This window comes from Scyliorhinus canicula, chromosome 8 (assembly GCF_902713615.1).
Source record: "Scyliorhinus canicula chromosome 8, sScyCan1.1, whole genome shotgun sequence".
Classification (NCBI taxonomy): Eukaryota; Metazoa; Chordata; class Chondrichthyes; order Carcharhiniformes; family Scyliorhinidae; genus Scyliorhinus; species Scyliorhinus canicula.
The window spans coordinates 9,808,211-9,821,756 of NC_052153.1; the positions used below are offsets into that span (position 1 = coordinate 9,808,211).

Below are 13,546 nucleotides of genomic sequence, written 5' to 3' on the forward strand. Positions count from 1 at the left end.
TATAGTATGTTGTAGTGAGGAACTTAAGGTGGGGGGGAGGAATGTAGCAGTGGGCACCTTGAAGGGGTGAGAATTTGGTAGGTCATGTCACACTGTCGGCCAGTTGGGCTGTAGTACGTGGATCGCAGGGCTGAGCGTGGGCTTTCCTGGGCAAAATCGATCCTGGAGCTGTCGAAGTCAGCAGCGCATCCTAGAACTCTGTATATATTGTTATTCCAATAAATAGTTTGTTGTCCAAACCTCGTGATTCCCAATCACTCAGATTTCACACGATGCATCATGTCTGTCCGCATGTGTTCTCATGGAGATAACCCCAGTGGGCGGCACGGTAGCACGGTGGTTAGCACTGTTGCTTCACAGCGCCAGGGTCCCAGGTTCGATTCCTGGCTTGGGTCACTGTCTGTGCGGAGTCTGCACGTTCTCCCCGTGCCTGCGGGGGCTTCCTCCAGGTGCTCTGATTTCCTCCCACAAATCCCAAAAGATGTGCTGTTAGGTAATTTGGACATTCTGAATTCTCCCTCTGTGCACCTGAACAGGCGGTGGAATGTGGCGACTAGGGGCTTTTCACAGTAACTTCATTGCCGTGCTAATGTAAGCCTACTTGTGGCAATAAAGATTATTAAAATTAAATTATTAACTTCCTCACTGGACTCTTACATGCTCAGTGACAAAAGGCTTTCAGGTACAATTTCTCTATGCGTGCCCATTTGCCTCTTTCTATACATTGTTCGACTGAAGATCTCATTTGAGTACTCTGCATCAGAGCCCATGTGCAGCCTTACCCTCTGGGGAGTAGACATTGGTGCTATCCTTTCCCCTTGGCCAGATTGTGGGCCATTTATACCGGTTGGCTCAGCAATTGCAGATATCTCTATGTTACCCTTTAAAGTGAATCAATGTGAGTATCTGAGCTCTGTGGCTGAGAACTACAGAACAAATAACAGTGTTTCTTTTATCTCTGTCTGTTTTCCTTCAAGGTCTTTATTCTGTCTCATTGATAGGCCTGGTGGACCTTTTTAGGTATCTGTTAGCATAAAAACATAAGGGCACAGTTGGGTTGAGGGACATAGACAGGGAGTAAGAGATGCATAGTTAAGCCAATTGCACTGTGTACATCATAGATTATCCATTTGAGGCTGAAATGGGATTTGATAAAGTGAATTAGACAAGAAAATATCATCCTGAAAGGTTTCAGCCCTGCTGCTGGCTAAGGCTTCCGTGATGGCTGCTTCAATTTTTCCCACCGCCATCTCCTCCATGGAACTGACAACAAACAGCCATACCTGACCCCTGTCATGTTAGCTGCTCCTGCCATCTATTATGGATCACGGTGTCCTCCAAAAGTGAGGAAAATGTGTCAGTGAATGTGGTGCCACGATTGAATAACTGGCAGTGTGAGCAAGCTGTGAGATGTGTGTGTGTGTGAGTGGTTTGCTGCAGTATTAAATGTTTGAAAATTAAGTAAAGCATATGAATTAGAGGTTTGAGTCATGGGTGACATTGACTATCGGTAGATGATTGAAAGGGGTGTGGTGGGTAAAGCAGTGCATGTGGCTAGTAGTACAGCAGATATGATATGGCATGTAAGGATTAATTCAGTGACCATGACCACGCACGTCGGATCATTAAACTACTTGTGGCACCGCATGTAAATCCTTGGTACTAGACAGATGGCAACACAGCCACCTCCTCCCACTGCCTTCTCAGTATTTGTCTGCAGAGCCTCCTGGCCCTCGTAAGGAAGAGAGCCTTTCTCTTCCTGTTGACCCCCTGCACTAAGGACTCGAGTGCAGCATCTGAAAGCTGCAGGCATGCTCGCTGCCCTGGTACACCATTCTGTTCTTTCCTTCAGATATTCAAACATTCTCCAAGTAGTTTTAACCTCTATTGCAGCCATTTGGACCTCACTTTTTAGAGGTGCAGTCTGGCTTTACGTACCGCAGGCAAACTTCATGTGGTGCTAGCCTCACATAAACCTGAGCCCCATGCTGAGAAGTGCAACCATTCAGCAGCACATTTAATGCTGGGCTGGGTGCGATGATCATTCAAAGGAGCAGACATTCAATCACTCCACTCAATGATCAGAAAACATCTTGAAGTTGATTAAGTGAACCTTGAACGATATTCTAAGTAAGGCTGTTGTCCTGGGTCTGGATAGCTCTGGAGGCAAAACTGAATTTTGGTAACATTCTGATGGAGCTGTTGACGTTTGGCAGCATGAGGGTGCCATCATTGTGAAAGGGGAACTTGGGGTTTGGTCAAATAATGGAAGAGGAACCTGAGGCTTGGCAGAATTAGGGAGGGGTAAAACACAGTGGAGATTTACTCATCAGTCAATGTCTGAACAGCAAGAGGAGGACTGTGGGCCAAGCAGCGCTGGTTGGTACGTTTCCCAGAGATGTCTGCAAATGCAGAATTCAGTGTTTCATGACTGGTTCTTGCACGTGACCAAGTCTGCCTACCCCAGTTATGTTGAACTGGCAGCTTGGGGACATGTCTGGGGGTATTCTTAAAGTAACCCATTAATCCACAGTATGGCCCTGTTAGGCCTGGTGAGAGTTATACTGTAAAATATATACTTTATATGTTTTAATTTTGTTCAAAACCTTTTTAAACAATAGAAATTCTAGTTACTGATGAAAGAAACAATACAAACAGGCAAAGGCAGAGTTAAAGTGGGAGGTAAACAGATGCATAATTACAATAAGATAGACAATTATATTTTTGAGATAAACATCAAGGCTCTCAACTAAAAGAAAATAAATTAAATATTTACCTGGCGAAGTTGCTGAATATGTGTAAAATGCTGCTGTATCAGATAAAGATGCCTCGATGCTCGATGCAGGTGAATTTATCCATTCATTCATTTTAGTCCCAGCATATTGTCTTTTCTTTCCTTTTCTTCTAAGTACTTCATATTCGAAGGCCTGCCTTTCTATAGGTTCATTGCAAAAGTCAGTTGCTTTAAAGGGAAAATAAGCGCTACTGCAAACGTCAGGTATGTCTGCATATGTATATCCACTAGGTTGTGGGTTATAATCTGTAAATTCAGGTGTAATGTACAGCATTTGTTCATGATCAGCTCCGACAGCTCTATTACGTTGGTGATCAAAATGTTCACTTAACGGGTAAAATGAATCATCCAAATGTTTTCCTGATAAGACTGGGAAAACCTGATGAGAGGGTATTGGGTGATGTGTCTCAACACTCTGCATTGCTGTAAGGTCATTGGCCTCATCTCTCAATCCATAGCGAAGTACGCCCACGTTGTGTTGAGGAAAGAAGCCATACTGTGAGTTACTGTTCACTTTTATACCCATCGCCTCTTTTGCTCTTTTTTGATACTTGGGTTCTGTAGTGTATGCGTGCTCACCCGTGTAAAACGGCTCCACAAAAGGCATTTTGCTCTTTTCAAAGTAAATGTCACTCTCCCCAGCATCTGAGCTTTTATTTATTGCTAAATGATTCAGCTGATCAAAAAATGTATTGCTTGGTAGTTCTATTTGGTGAGAATTTACAAATGGGACTGTGTTTCCAGAGCTCATACTGCTCTGATACTGCACTCCAACATTGTAACCAGAACTTTCAACACAATGAGGAAGACAGTCTTTCTCATTTATCAGATTTCCTGCCATTTGCCTCACTTCGGAATGTATGCGATTATTCAACTGGTAGCAAGGTGAAAGGGTAACACCAGGTTCAAAAGCTGGACTGAAATTTTGTGTCTCCAAGAAAACGTTCCCGGTCTCCCACAGATCCCTTGGACCATGAAAGTTAATCATTTCCAGGCCTTCCAATTCTTCAGGTCTCTCTGAGTGAACACTCCTCACTACTTCATAGCCTGGGCGAAGCTCATGGTCAAGTATTTCCGATGCAGATGGTGTAAAACTTAACATAGCTTTGTCAGAAGTCAATTCCTCTTGAGATTTTCTTGATTCCTGTGATGAGCTAAGCTTGTGCAAAGCAGTAATCTCACTGAAAAGCTAGAAGAACAGTTTTCATTACATATGCACACCATGAATGCATGTGAGTTTCGAGCAATACACATGTACTAAAGTGAACATCCTAATCACAAACCAGACCTTTGATATCTGATTCCTCTCATTTGTGCAGCTTTCTTTAAATCTTCTGCTGGCAACTTTTGTTTGCATTGTACAATGATATTTTCAAAATGTTGTTTTTCAAATCACAATGAAGTAAAAGAAACTGTTAGTATGAAAGAATTTAGCCTATGTCGTTCACAAGGTCCTGACTCTTTGGGAGGAATCTTATGGAGGCGTCAGGGGTCTCGCCTGACAGCTGTAGAGACCTGTGGTGCTTCTTTTCAGAAGACCTGCCGGACCACATGCAACTCAGGCAGAGAGGAGGCCACCCATGGGCCTTCCCCTGGAATCAAGATCCCAGGGGAGCACTTCCCGCCCAGCGACACTGAGAAGGCTGTGGTAGCTGCCAGAAGGACATCCCCAGATTCCCAGCTTCGTGGAGAATCCAGGCTATGAATAAGTAAAATGGCGAGTGGGGGTTCTTAGGGTGAGGGTCGGGAGGAGAGGCGGTGGGGGTTTTGGAGGAGGGACAGATGGTGGCTATCAGCAGGCCCCCCCCCATTCCGTTGACCAGTTCCTTGATCAGGCACCAAATGTCTTTCATCGAGGGGCACTCTGCCCTGAGGTGACAAACACAGATTCACCTATGTGCACGCTGCACGGCAACAAGCTGCTTACAGCTGGGCTAATCCCAGCGGCAGTGGTTTGAAGCCCTTCTGTGGTTAGCAATTAGTCACTTAAGGGCCTCAATTGGCGGTAAACCAGGAAGATCAATCATGGGCCTTCCTGCCCAGAATTTAATTTTGGTGCAGGTGGAAAGGTGGCAGGTAAATAGTCCTTCTCATCTCCAAGCTCGCCAGCAGCAAGAGTAGAAGATTTTGCCCCGCATTTTTTATTTATTCACAGGATTTGGTCATCATTGCCAAGGCCAGCATCGATTGTCCATCCCTTTACAACTAAGAGGCTTGCTAGGCTATTTCAGAAGCCACTTATGAGTCAACATCACTGTGGCCCTGGAAATACATATAGGCCAGATCAAGTAAAATTTAAGGTGATCTGGAAGTTTAATGGCCACCATTACTGATGCTAGCTTTTTCTTCTAAATTTATTTAATTGAACTCAAATTCCCCATGGTGGGATTTGATGTATCCAGATTGTAGTCCAGGCCACAGGATTACCAATATAGTAATGGGGGACAGGGTGGGGGGATTGCGTCGGAGGTCTTGGAGATTGGAATGCCATTTAAAAATGGCGCCCCGATCTCTCGCTATACTGGGGGGTTCTGGCGAGCAGAGCTCCTCAGTGCACAAAATGGGGTTATATGTGGCCTCATCCTCATATCTAACGCGAGCGGCATTTTATAGCCATGTGTTTCTCGGTGCTGCGAGTGCCGAGAAAGTTTGTTGCCTTTGAGTTAAACTGCGCCCTAAGTGTGGGCTAAACCGGTGGGAAACTCCCCAGGGCCCAAAAAAGTGACCAAATGTTGTTAGATAACGGTGAGGAACCTGCCTCCTTCTGCACTGCAGGGATTCTATGATTCTAAACCCGCCACAAATGACACTTAGAAACTTTCCGTCAGATCACACCCTATCTAAAGTCAAGCTATTGTTGCCATGCTTAGTACATACCAATTTAATGCAAATATGGCAAACCCAGAATTATAGGCAGATTCAACACCAATCAAAGTCATTAGAGTATGGTGAAATTAATGGGGTAACTATGAAAATAGATTGAAGGGTTTATATGAAGGGAGGTTTAAGGAGGACATATTAAGGGTGAAGAGGGCAACAAAATCTGAGATAGTAAATAGAACACCAAAGCTGAGGAGTGGTTCAGTGCTTTGAAATTATTTAACAGGTATCAAGTTAGTATGTAGAAACAAACTACTTGTCCTTCTCTTTACTTCCCTGAGCTTTTCTGTCCAGCTGTCTCATTAATGTTAAAGATTAGAGGTTAGAATCACTGCTGCACACATGTAAACTTTTAGCATTGATCTTGTCACTCAAAGTGACATTCAATTCAACTGGTGTTATTTTGGAAACGAGTAACATTAAATGAAGAAAGACACAACAGGATACAATTAATCAGCTATTATTAGAGCGCGAATCTGTGTAATATGCTACAGCACACCATAGTCTGTAACCGGTTCAGTGGCCTTTAACCTGAGTATATTACTGAATTATTTAAATCTGAAAAGTGCCTGACCTTCAGAGCTTTTCCTGGAACCTCAGGAAGGACATCCTGCAATTCATTAACAGTTGCTGACAGCAGCCACGCCATTGATGGTGCTTTTTTTAACATTAATTGTGCGACCAGTGAATTTAAACTGGGGAAATTAAGCAGCTGCTTCTCATCCTATAATGAAAGAATTGCATCTATTTGCATTCAATTAAATTGATCACACATATAATTCACATGGCAAATATGAATATGCAAAAACACAATACAACAGGCGTAATTCAGCGGACTCAACAACGGTAGAACGGACATCGCGTGAGAATCACCAGGCAGGAATGTTCCCTTCCAGTCAGGGAACACTTCAGCAGTCAAGGGCATTCAGTCGGGTAAGCGTTCTCCAAGGCGGCCTTCAGGATGCACAACAGCACAGAATCGCCGAGCAGAAACTGATGGCCAAGTTCTGCACGCATGAGTACGGCCTCAACCGGGACCTTGGATTTATGTCTCATTACATTCACCCCCCACCATCTGGCCTGGGCTTGCAAAATCCTACCAACTGTCCTGGCTTGAGACAATTCACACCTCTTTAACCTGTGATTATCCCTCACTCCAGGGCCGGGATTCTCCCCTACCCGGCGGGACGGCGGGTCCCGGCGTGATGGAGTGGCGTGAACCACTCCGGCGTCGGGCCGCCCCAAAGGTGCGGAAGTCTCGGCACCTTTAGGGGCCAAGCCCTCACATTGAGGGGCTAGGCCCGCGCCGGAGTGGTTGGCGCTCCGCCGGCTGGCGTGGAAATTCTTTGGTGCCACGCCAGCCGGGGCTGAAGGGACTTCGCCGGCCGGCAAAAGTCCGCGCATGCGCCGGAGCGTCAGCAGCTGCTGACATCATCACTGCGCATGCGCAGTGGAGGGGGTCACTTCTGCCTCCGCCATGGTGAAGACCATGACGAAGGCGGAAGGAAAAGGCTGCCCCACGGAGCGATTCCCGCCCCTGCCGAATCTCTGGTGCCGGAGAATTCGGGACACGGCGGGGGCAGGATTGACGCCGGCCCCCGGTGATTCTCCGACCCGGCGGGGGGTCGGAGAATCCCGTCCCAGTTTTCCAGTTTGATATCCCTCTCAATACACTTTAATACACCATGCGCTTTGATTTTACACGCTGATATCTTATTGGGGACTTTGTCAAAAGCCTTCTAAAAATCCAAATAAGCACATCCATTGGCTTCCTCTCATCAACTCGACTGGTTACATCCTCAAAGAATTTCAGTAGATTTGTCAAGCATTATTTCCCTTTCATAAATCCATAAAAAAAAAAATTTAGAGTACCCAATTATTTTTTCCAATTAAGGGGCAATTTACCATGGCCAATCCGCCTACCCTGCACATCTTTGGGTTGTGGGGGTGAAACCTACGCAGATTAGAGGAGAATGTGCAAACTCCATACGGACAGTGACCCAGAGCCGGGATTCGAACCCAGGTCCTCAGCGCCGCAGGCAGCAATGCTAACCACTGTGCCACCGTGCTGCCCCCTTTCATAAATCCATGCTGACTCAGTCTGATCCTGCCATTGTTTTCAAAGTGCTCTGCTCTAAAATCTTTGTAAGAAGTCTTACACCAGGTTAAAGTCCAATAGGCTTATATCAAATCACTAGCTTTCGGAGCACTGGGCCTTCCTCAGGTGAATGAAGAGGTATGTTCCAGAAACATATATATATAGTCAATGTCAAAGGTGCAAGACAATTCTTTGAATGTGAGCATTTGCATACCCCTATCTCTGGATCTTAAAGACTTAATTACCTGCAAGTGTTTGCATTCAAAGCATTGTATTCCAGGAATTCCTCCTCTACAGTATTGTGACTAATTTGGTTTGCCCAATCTATATGCAGATTAAAATCATCCATAATTACAGATGTTCCTTTAAGTGCATGCGTCTCTAATATCCTGTTTGATTACATTCCCAACATCACCACTACAGTTTGGGGGTCTATATACAATCCCTACTAACATTTTTTGCCCCTTGGTGTTTCTCAGCTCTACCTATACAGATTCCACATTGTTGGAGCTAATATCGTTCCTCACTATCGCATTAATTTCCTCTTTAACCAGCACTGCCACTCTATTGCCTTTCCTTTTGTTTGTCCTTCTGAAATACTGAATACCTCTGGATACCCATCCCTGGTCACCCTGCAGCAATGTCCTGGTAATCCTGAATAAATGATCTTCATTTACATCTACTTGCGATTAATTCATCCACTTTATTACGATTGCTTTACACATTAAGGCACAAAGCCTTTAAACTTGTCTTTTAACATTACTTGTCCTGTTCCCACTGCTTTTGAATCTGGCCCTTGGTCCTGGTTTCCCCTCCTCTGACTCCTTGCTTCAGTTCTCATCCCCCTGCCATTTTAGTTTAATCCCTCCCCAGCCACTCTTGCAAATACTCCCCCAAAGACATCAGACCAGGTACTGCCGAGGTGTAATTCATCCAGTTTGTACTAGTGCCACCTCCCAGGAACCGGTCCCAATGCCCCAGGAATCTAAAACCCTCCCCCTCACACCTTCTCTTCAGCCACATATTCTTCAGCCACGTATAGAGGCTGCTATTTCTACTTTTTTTATGTTCTTTTATTGTGTACATGGACTTGAAAAGATAAGTATTAAAGTACCACATAAGAGATTTGCTAGATAATTGATGCCCATGGCGTTAAAGGGTAGTGGCGATGTGGATATGAACAAGAGACTAAAGCAGAGATGCATACATGGCTTTATCCTTTAGTGGTAAATTGAAGTCCCTCTTTGCTGCTGTTTCATCATCTGAACAAGTTAATGGAAGTTCTAGGCTATGAAAAATGTGCATCGCCAACAGACCCATGTATTGAAGCAGGGAACTTTCTCCACCCCTCAATATGTTTGGAAGGATTATGAGTTCATGAAAATTAAAGAGTATGCTCTATAATTTTTCCTCTGACAATTTACATGGAGTTGTTCAAAATTAGGTCAACATTTGATGGATTTCTGTTCCTTTATCTTTTTCGGTGACTGTTTCTTTCAGCTCAATGCAATGTTAAAGGTTCTTCTGTTGGTTTGGAAAGATTAATAGGTAACAAATAATATAAACATCTCTCTTCCTGTTGCCAGTTCTATTTTATATTGGCTAAAATTGCAGATCAGTTAATTTTCAGGTGAGCAATGACTCACATTAGCAGGAGGGAGCAAAAGTCCACTCTGCACTGAGTGTCCAGAATGGTTAACATACCTTTGGATATTTCATGTAAACTGAGGTGGTAATGATTACTTACCCACTCGGTGTCTACAATAAAATAACAGGTAAGACTCCTCGTTTGTAGCGTAAAACACAAACCTCAGATGGAAGAGTGGAAAGCCAAGACCTGTCAAGCCACGTGAATGGATCCTGATTGCTTGAAAGCAAAGTGAAGTCTGCTATTTGGCGAACCACCTGGGTTGTCTCTATAATTCCTGGCGTAATTACAACCTAAAAGTATGGTGAGAACAAAATTGCTGGAATTATAAATAAACTATTCAACATTTTAAAGTCTGCTTTTACAGAGCAAACAGTGAACATTTTGGAATTAATCTTGTTACTGCAGATTGTCATAATCATCCAGCTTTACAAGTTAGATGCAGGAATAAATTATGTTACAATGAATAAACCGACTGATAAATTTTATGTTGAACAAATGAAGGAAGGTTGTCCGTAATATAAACCCTTTCACAGATTGTTATTACCTCGTGTAAGGCCTTAATTTGGCATGGCTAAAAATGGCTGAAAATTACAATTGAGTTGAGGGGGAACTGGTTGAAACCATTAACAATTGTGCAGGGATATTCGCCTTGCTGTCAGTCATTTTCTCCCTTCACCCATACTTAATTTTAATCACTGGCATGTTTTAAAGTGTCAGTATACTGCTTCTCTCAGCTTGCCTAAAGCATGAAGGCTCCCCATGTCTGCATGGGTCTCACCCCCACAACCCAAAGATGTGCAGGGTAGGTGGATTGGCCACCCTAAATTGCCCCTTAATTGGGAAAAGAATAATTGGTACTCTAAATTTTAAAAAAAATAAAGTATGAAGGCAATTTCCCATTGGTTACTGCCGTGTCGCGTCTTTTCGTCCGACGTCACTTCGTCCAACGACACTTCGTCCACGTCTTTTGGTCCAACGTCTTTTTGTCCGCCCGTCTTTTGGTCCAACGTCACTTCGTCCAATTATCCAATTACAAATTAACTCCGTTAATTTACTTGCTAAAATGCAAGTAATTGATAAAATGCAAGTAAAATGCAAGTTGAAAAATGCAGCTAAAAAGTTAAAAAATCTAAAAATGCAGTTAAAAAATCTAAAAGTTTACTAATTACTTAAAATTCCCGAAATTACTTAAAATTGATGTAAATGGTAAATTCCCGAAATACCCTAAAAGTTACATTTCCAGAACTGTACCCGAGAGAGAATCATGGGGAGAGGACAAGATGATTTGATATTCTACAATTCCGACAGACACAGATATAAGTGGGAGTCTATTTGGATTTAGACAATGAGTGCAGTTCTGAAAGAAGCAGATTTAAACTCGATTTTCGTCGAGTGATTAGGGTTGGCAGTGGCTTCTGACATTACAGGTCTGAAATGATCAAATATTCCATCAGATACAATGGCTCTCATCACGCTGGAGCATACATGGGTGAATATCCTGCAGCTTATCTTAATAATGTCTGGAGATCAAGCAGCACAAATGCAGAACTCAACTTCAAGAGGCGAAAAAGGTGGAGAGGATCCTTGAGCAGTAACATTGAAAAACTAAATTAAACTATTTGTAATTGGATAATTGGACGAAGTGACGTTGGACCAAAAGACGGGCGGACAAAAAGACGTTGGACAAAAAGACGTGGACGAAGTGTCGTTGGACGAAATGACGTCGGACGAAAAGACATAGCACCGGTTACTGCAAGAGCTGGTCAGATCGTTGGCAAGTACTCTCAAATTAGTATTTGCTCTAAAGTGCCAGTAAGCTGAGCGAAGCTGGGCACATGTTGAATTTGTAAGATCAGTTTTTTACTGTAGCAGCTGACACACACTCCATTCACACACTAAATTTAAGCAGTGCCAATGAGCTCAGCACTTACTAACTGTAAGGACAGCTGTTAAAAATATAAAATTGCAATGTTGTAGGATGTTAACAGTTACAAAGCTAAACCTATGGGAAGCGGGAAATTGGTGAATGAATTATTAAATGTAATACTTTCAAGGCCTTTCAACAATAGATAAATACTTGTTGTGAGGTTTACAGTCACATCACTAAAATGCCCAAACATGCAAAAAAACCTAGCCTGAATTTTTTGGATGGCCAGCAGCTCTCAAGTTCCTACAGCAACAGCACGGCAGTGGATCAAAGAGGAAATACAGGAGGATGTCTGAAATTATGTCCAGACACCATAGACTAAGGTATGTTCAAGGAGTCCCAGGGTGCGGAGGATAAGGGGAGGCCTGGGGGAAGGGGTTGCGTAAAGGAGGTGATCAGGTCGACAAGGCCAGGGTTGGAGGAGGCCCAATGGCTGCCGGAGCTTTTGGGGTCTTCTCTTGGAGTTCCTGCCCCACCCCTCCCCTCCCCTCCTCTCCCCCCACCCCGCCACGGCTCCAGATCTAACTCCATCGATTTTCGGGCTTCTCCCATGCAAGTTCAATACTCCTGCTAGCCTAGAATTTAAGGTTAGGTGGGAAACGACCCTTAACGGCCAATAATTTAGGCAAAGGTGGGCTTTCCATCTGAGTCCTCGCCTGCCAATGTAAATTCAGGGTGGCCGGGGTAGGCAGGAACCTGGAGGGAATCCTGACCCTTCAAGTTCACGCTTGGCACCCGCAGAAAAGAGCTTGCTAACCAATAAATGGTTTCCTGAATAGAGAATATCCACTCAATTCCAATTGTGGTGGGTCGATGCCAGAGCAGCGGAGGCAGAACTTAAGTCAGGATCCAAGATGCTCCCCTGCCCCGAGCCACAGTATCATAGAATTTACAGTGCAGAAGGAGGCCATTCGGCCCATCGAATCTGCCCCAGCTCTTGGAAAGAGCACCCTACCCAAGGTTAACACCTTCACCCTATCCTCATAACCCAGTAACCCCACCCAACACTAAGGGCAATTTTGGACACTAAGGACAATTTAGCATGGCCAATCCACCTAACCTGCACATCTTTGGTCTGTGGGAGGAAACCGGAGCACCCGGAGTAAACCCACACACACATGGAGAGGATGTGCAGACTCCGCACAGACAGTGACCCAAGCCAGAATTGAACCTGGGACCTTGGAGCTGTGAAACGATTGTGCTATCCACAATGCTACCGTGCTGCCAGTACTAGGCCTTGGGTCAGTAGCATATTGGAGATGGCCTCCCTGACAGAGAGTTGTGTCAGAACAGGAGCAGAGCAGTGGGAAGAGGTAGTAGGTGTGCTGTCTGTTAAAAAAGTTGTCTTCTAAAATGTTATTTTACCTTTTGAGACGTGAGCCGAGAGCCCAAGTACATGCCTTTCTTTAGGTTTTACCTGGTGCCACCACCTTGTTCTCTTAACTCTGCAAGGGCCAGTGTTCAACATTCATAGAATGCAAATGGCAATAATATGTTAGAGTTTGTGTTTTCTCTCTATTGCCCTGCGAATAAAAATCATCAATGCTTGTTGCTACCATTGGATGTGAATGAGCTTGGTCTCTCCCTCTTTGGCTTGCTCTAAGGATTAACCTACCATTTCCCAGTGAAGGGGCATGCAGAACTTGCTTCGAGCTGTGTCAAAGTGCTACTCTAGAACCAGCAACAAAGAGTTGCATAAAAATAACTTGTGCTGACTAATTTTTCCTTCCTTCATGGAGAGACTGTCTCGTTTTATTTCAGACCCGTCTCAGCCAGCAAAACTGAAAGGGAAAACTGAAAAAAGCTCTTTGGTTCCAATTCTGAGGGAAGGTCATTGACCTGAAACACTGGCCAGGATAGTTTATTGGTTCACGCCAATGGGACTCTCCAGTGAATGCAGTTTTGGCTGAGCAACAAATTCTCTGTTCTCGCTGGCAGCGGTGGAGCGGTGAACTGCGATGGCAGAATCCTGGCCGTTAACTTGGTTTTGCTACCCATAGACGCCGTCAGAACTTTTCCAGCTTATATGGTTCCTTTTTTCTCCAGATAATCTAATGCCTTTAGGCCAAACAGGTTAAATTCTGGTGGGGCGGGGTGGAGGTTGGGAATTTAACATTTTGACCTGCTGGGAGCGAGGTTGGGGTGGTGGGGGGTGGGGGTGATGGGTGCAATGCGGTAGCATGCAGGAAACCCAGA

The 13,546-nt window shown here is 44.4% G+C and overlaps 1 protein-coding gene across 1 annotated transcript in view; it reads right to left on the reverse strand.

The window, feature by feature from the left end:
• The window catches only part of LOC119970640, a 39,417-nt gene that overhangs the window by 16,335 nt on the left and 9,536 nt on the right, over positions 1-13,546 (reverse strand). Inside the window, exons 4-6 of the mRNA XM_038805578.1 lie at positions 9,582-9,713; positions 6,249-6,398; positions 2,777-3,983 (exon numbers count right to left, since the gene is read on the reverse strand). Coding sequence (XP_038661506.1) covers positions 2,777-3,983; positions 6,249-6,398; positions 9,582-9,713 — 1,489 coding nt within the window. The remainder of the gene's footprint in view (positions 1-2,776; positions 3,984-6,248; positions 6,399-9,581; positions 9,714-13,546) is intronic.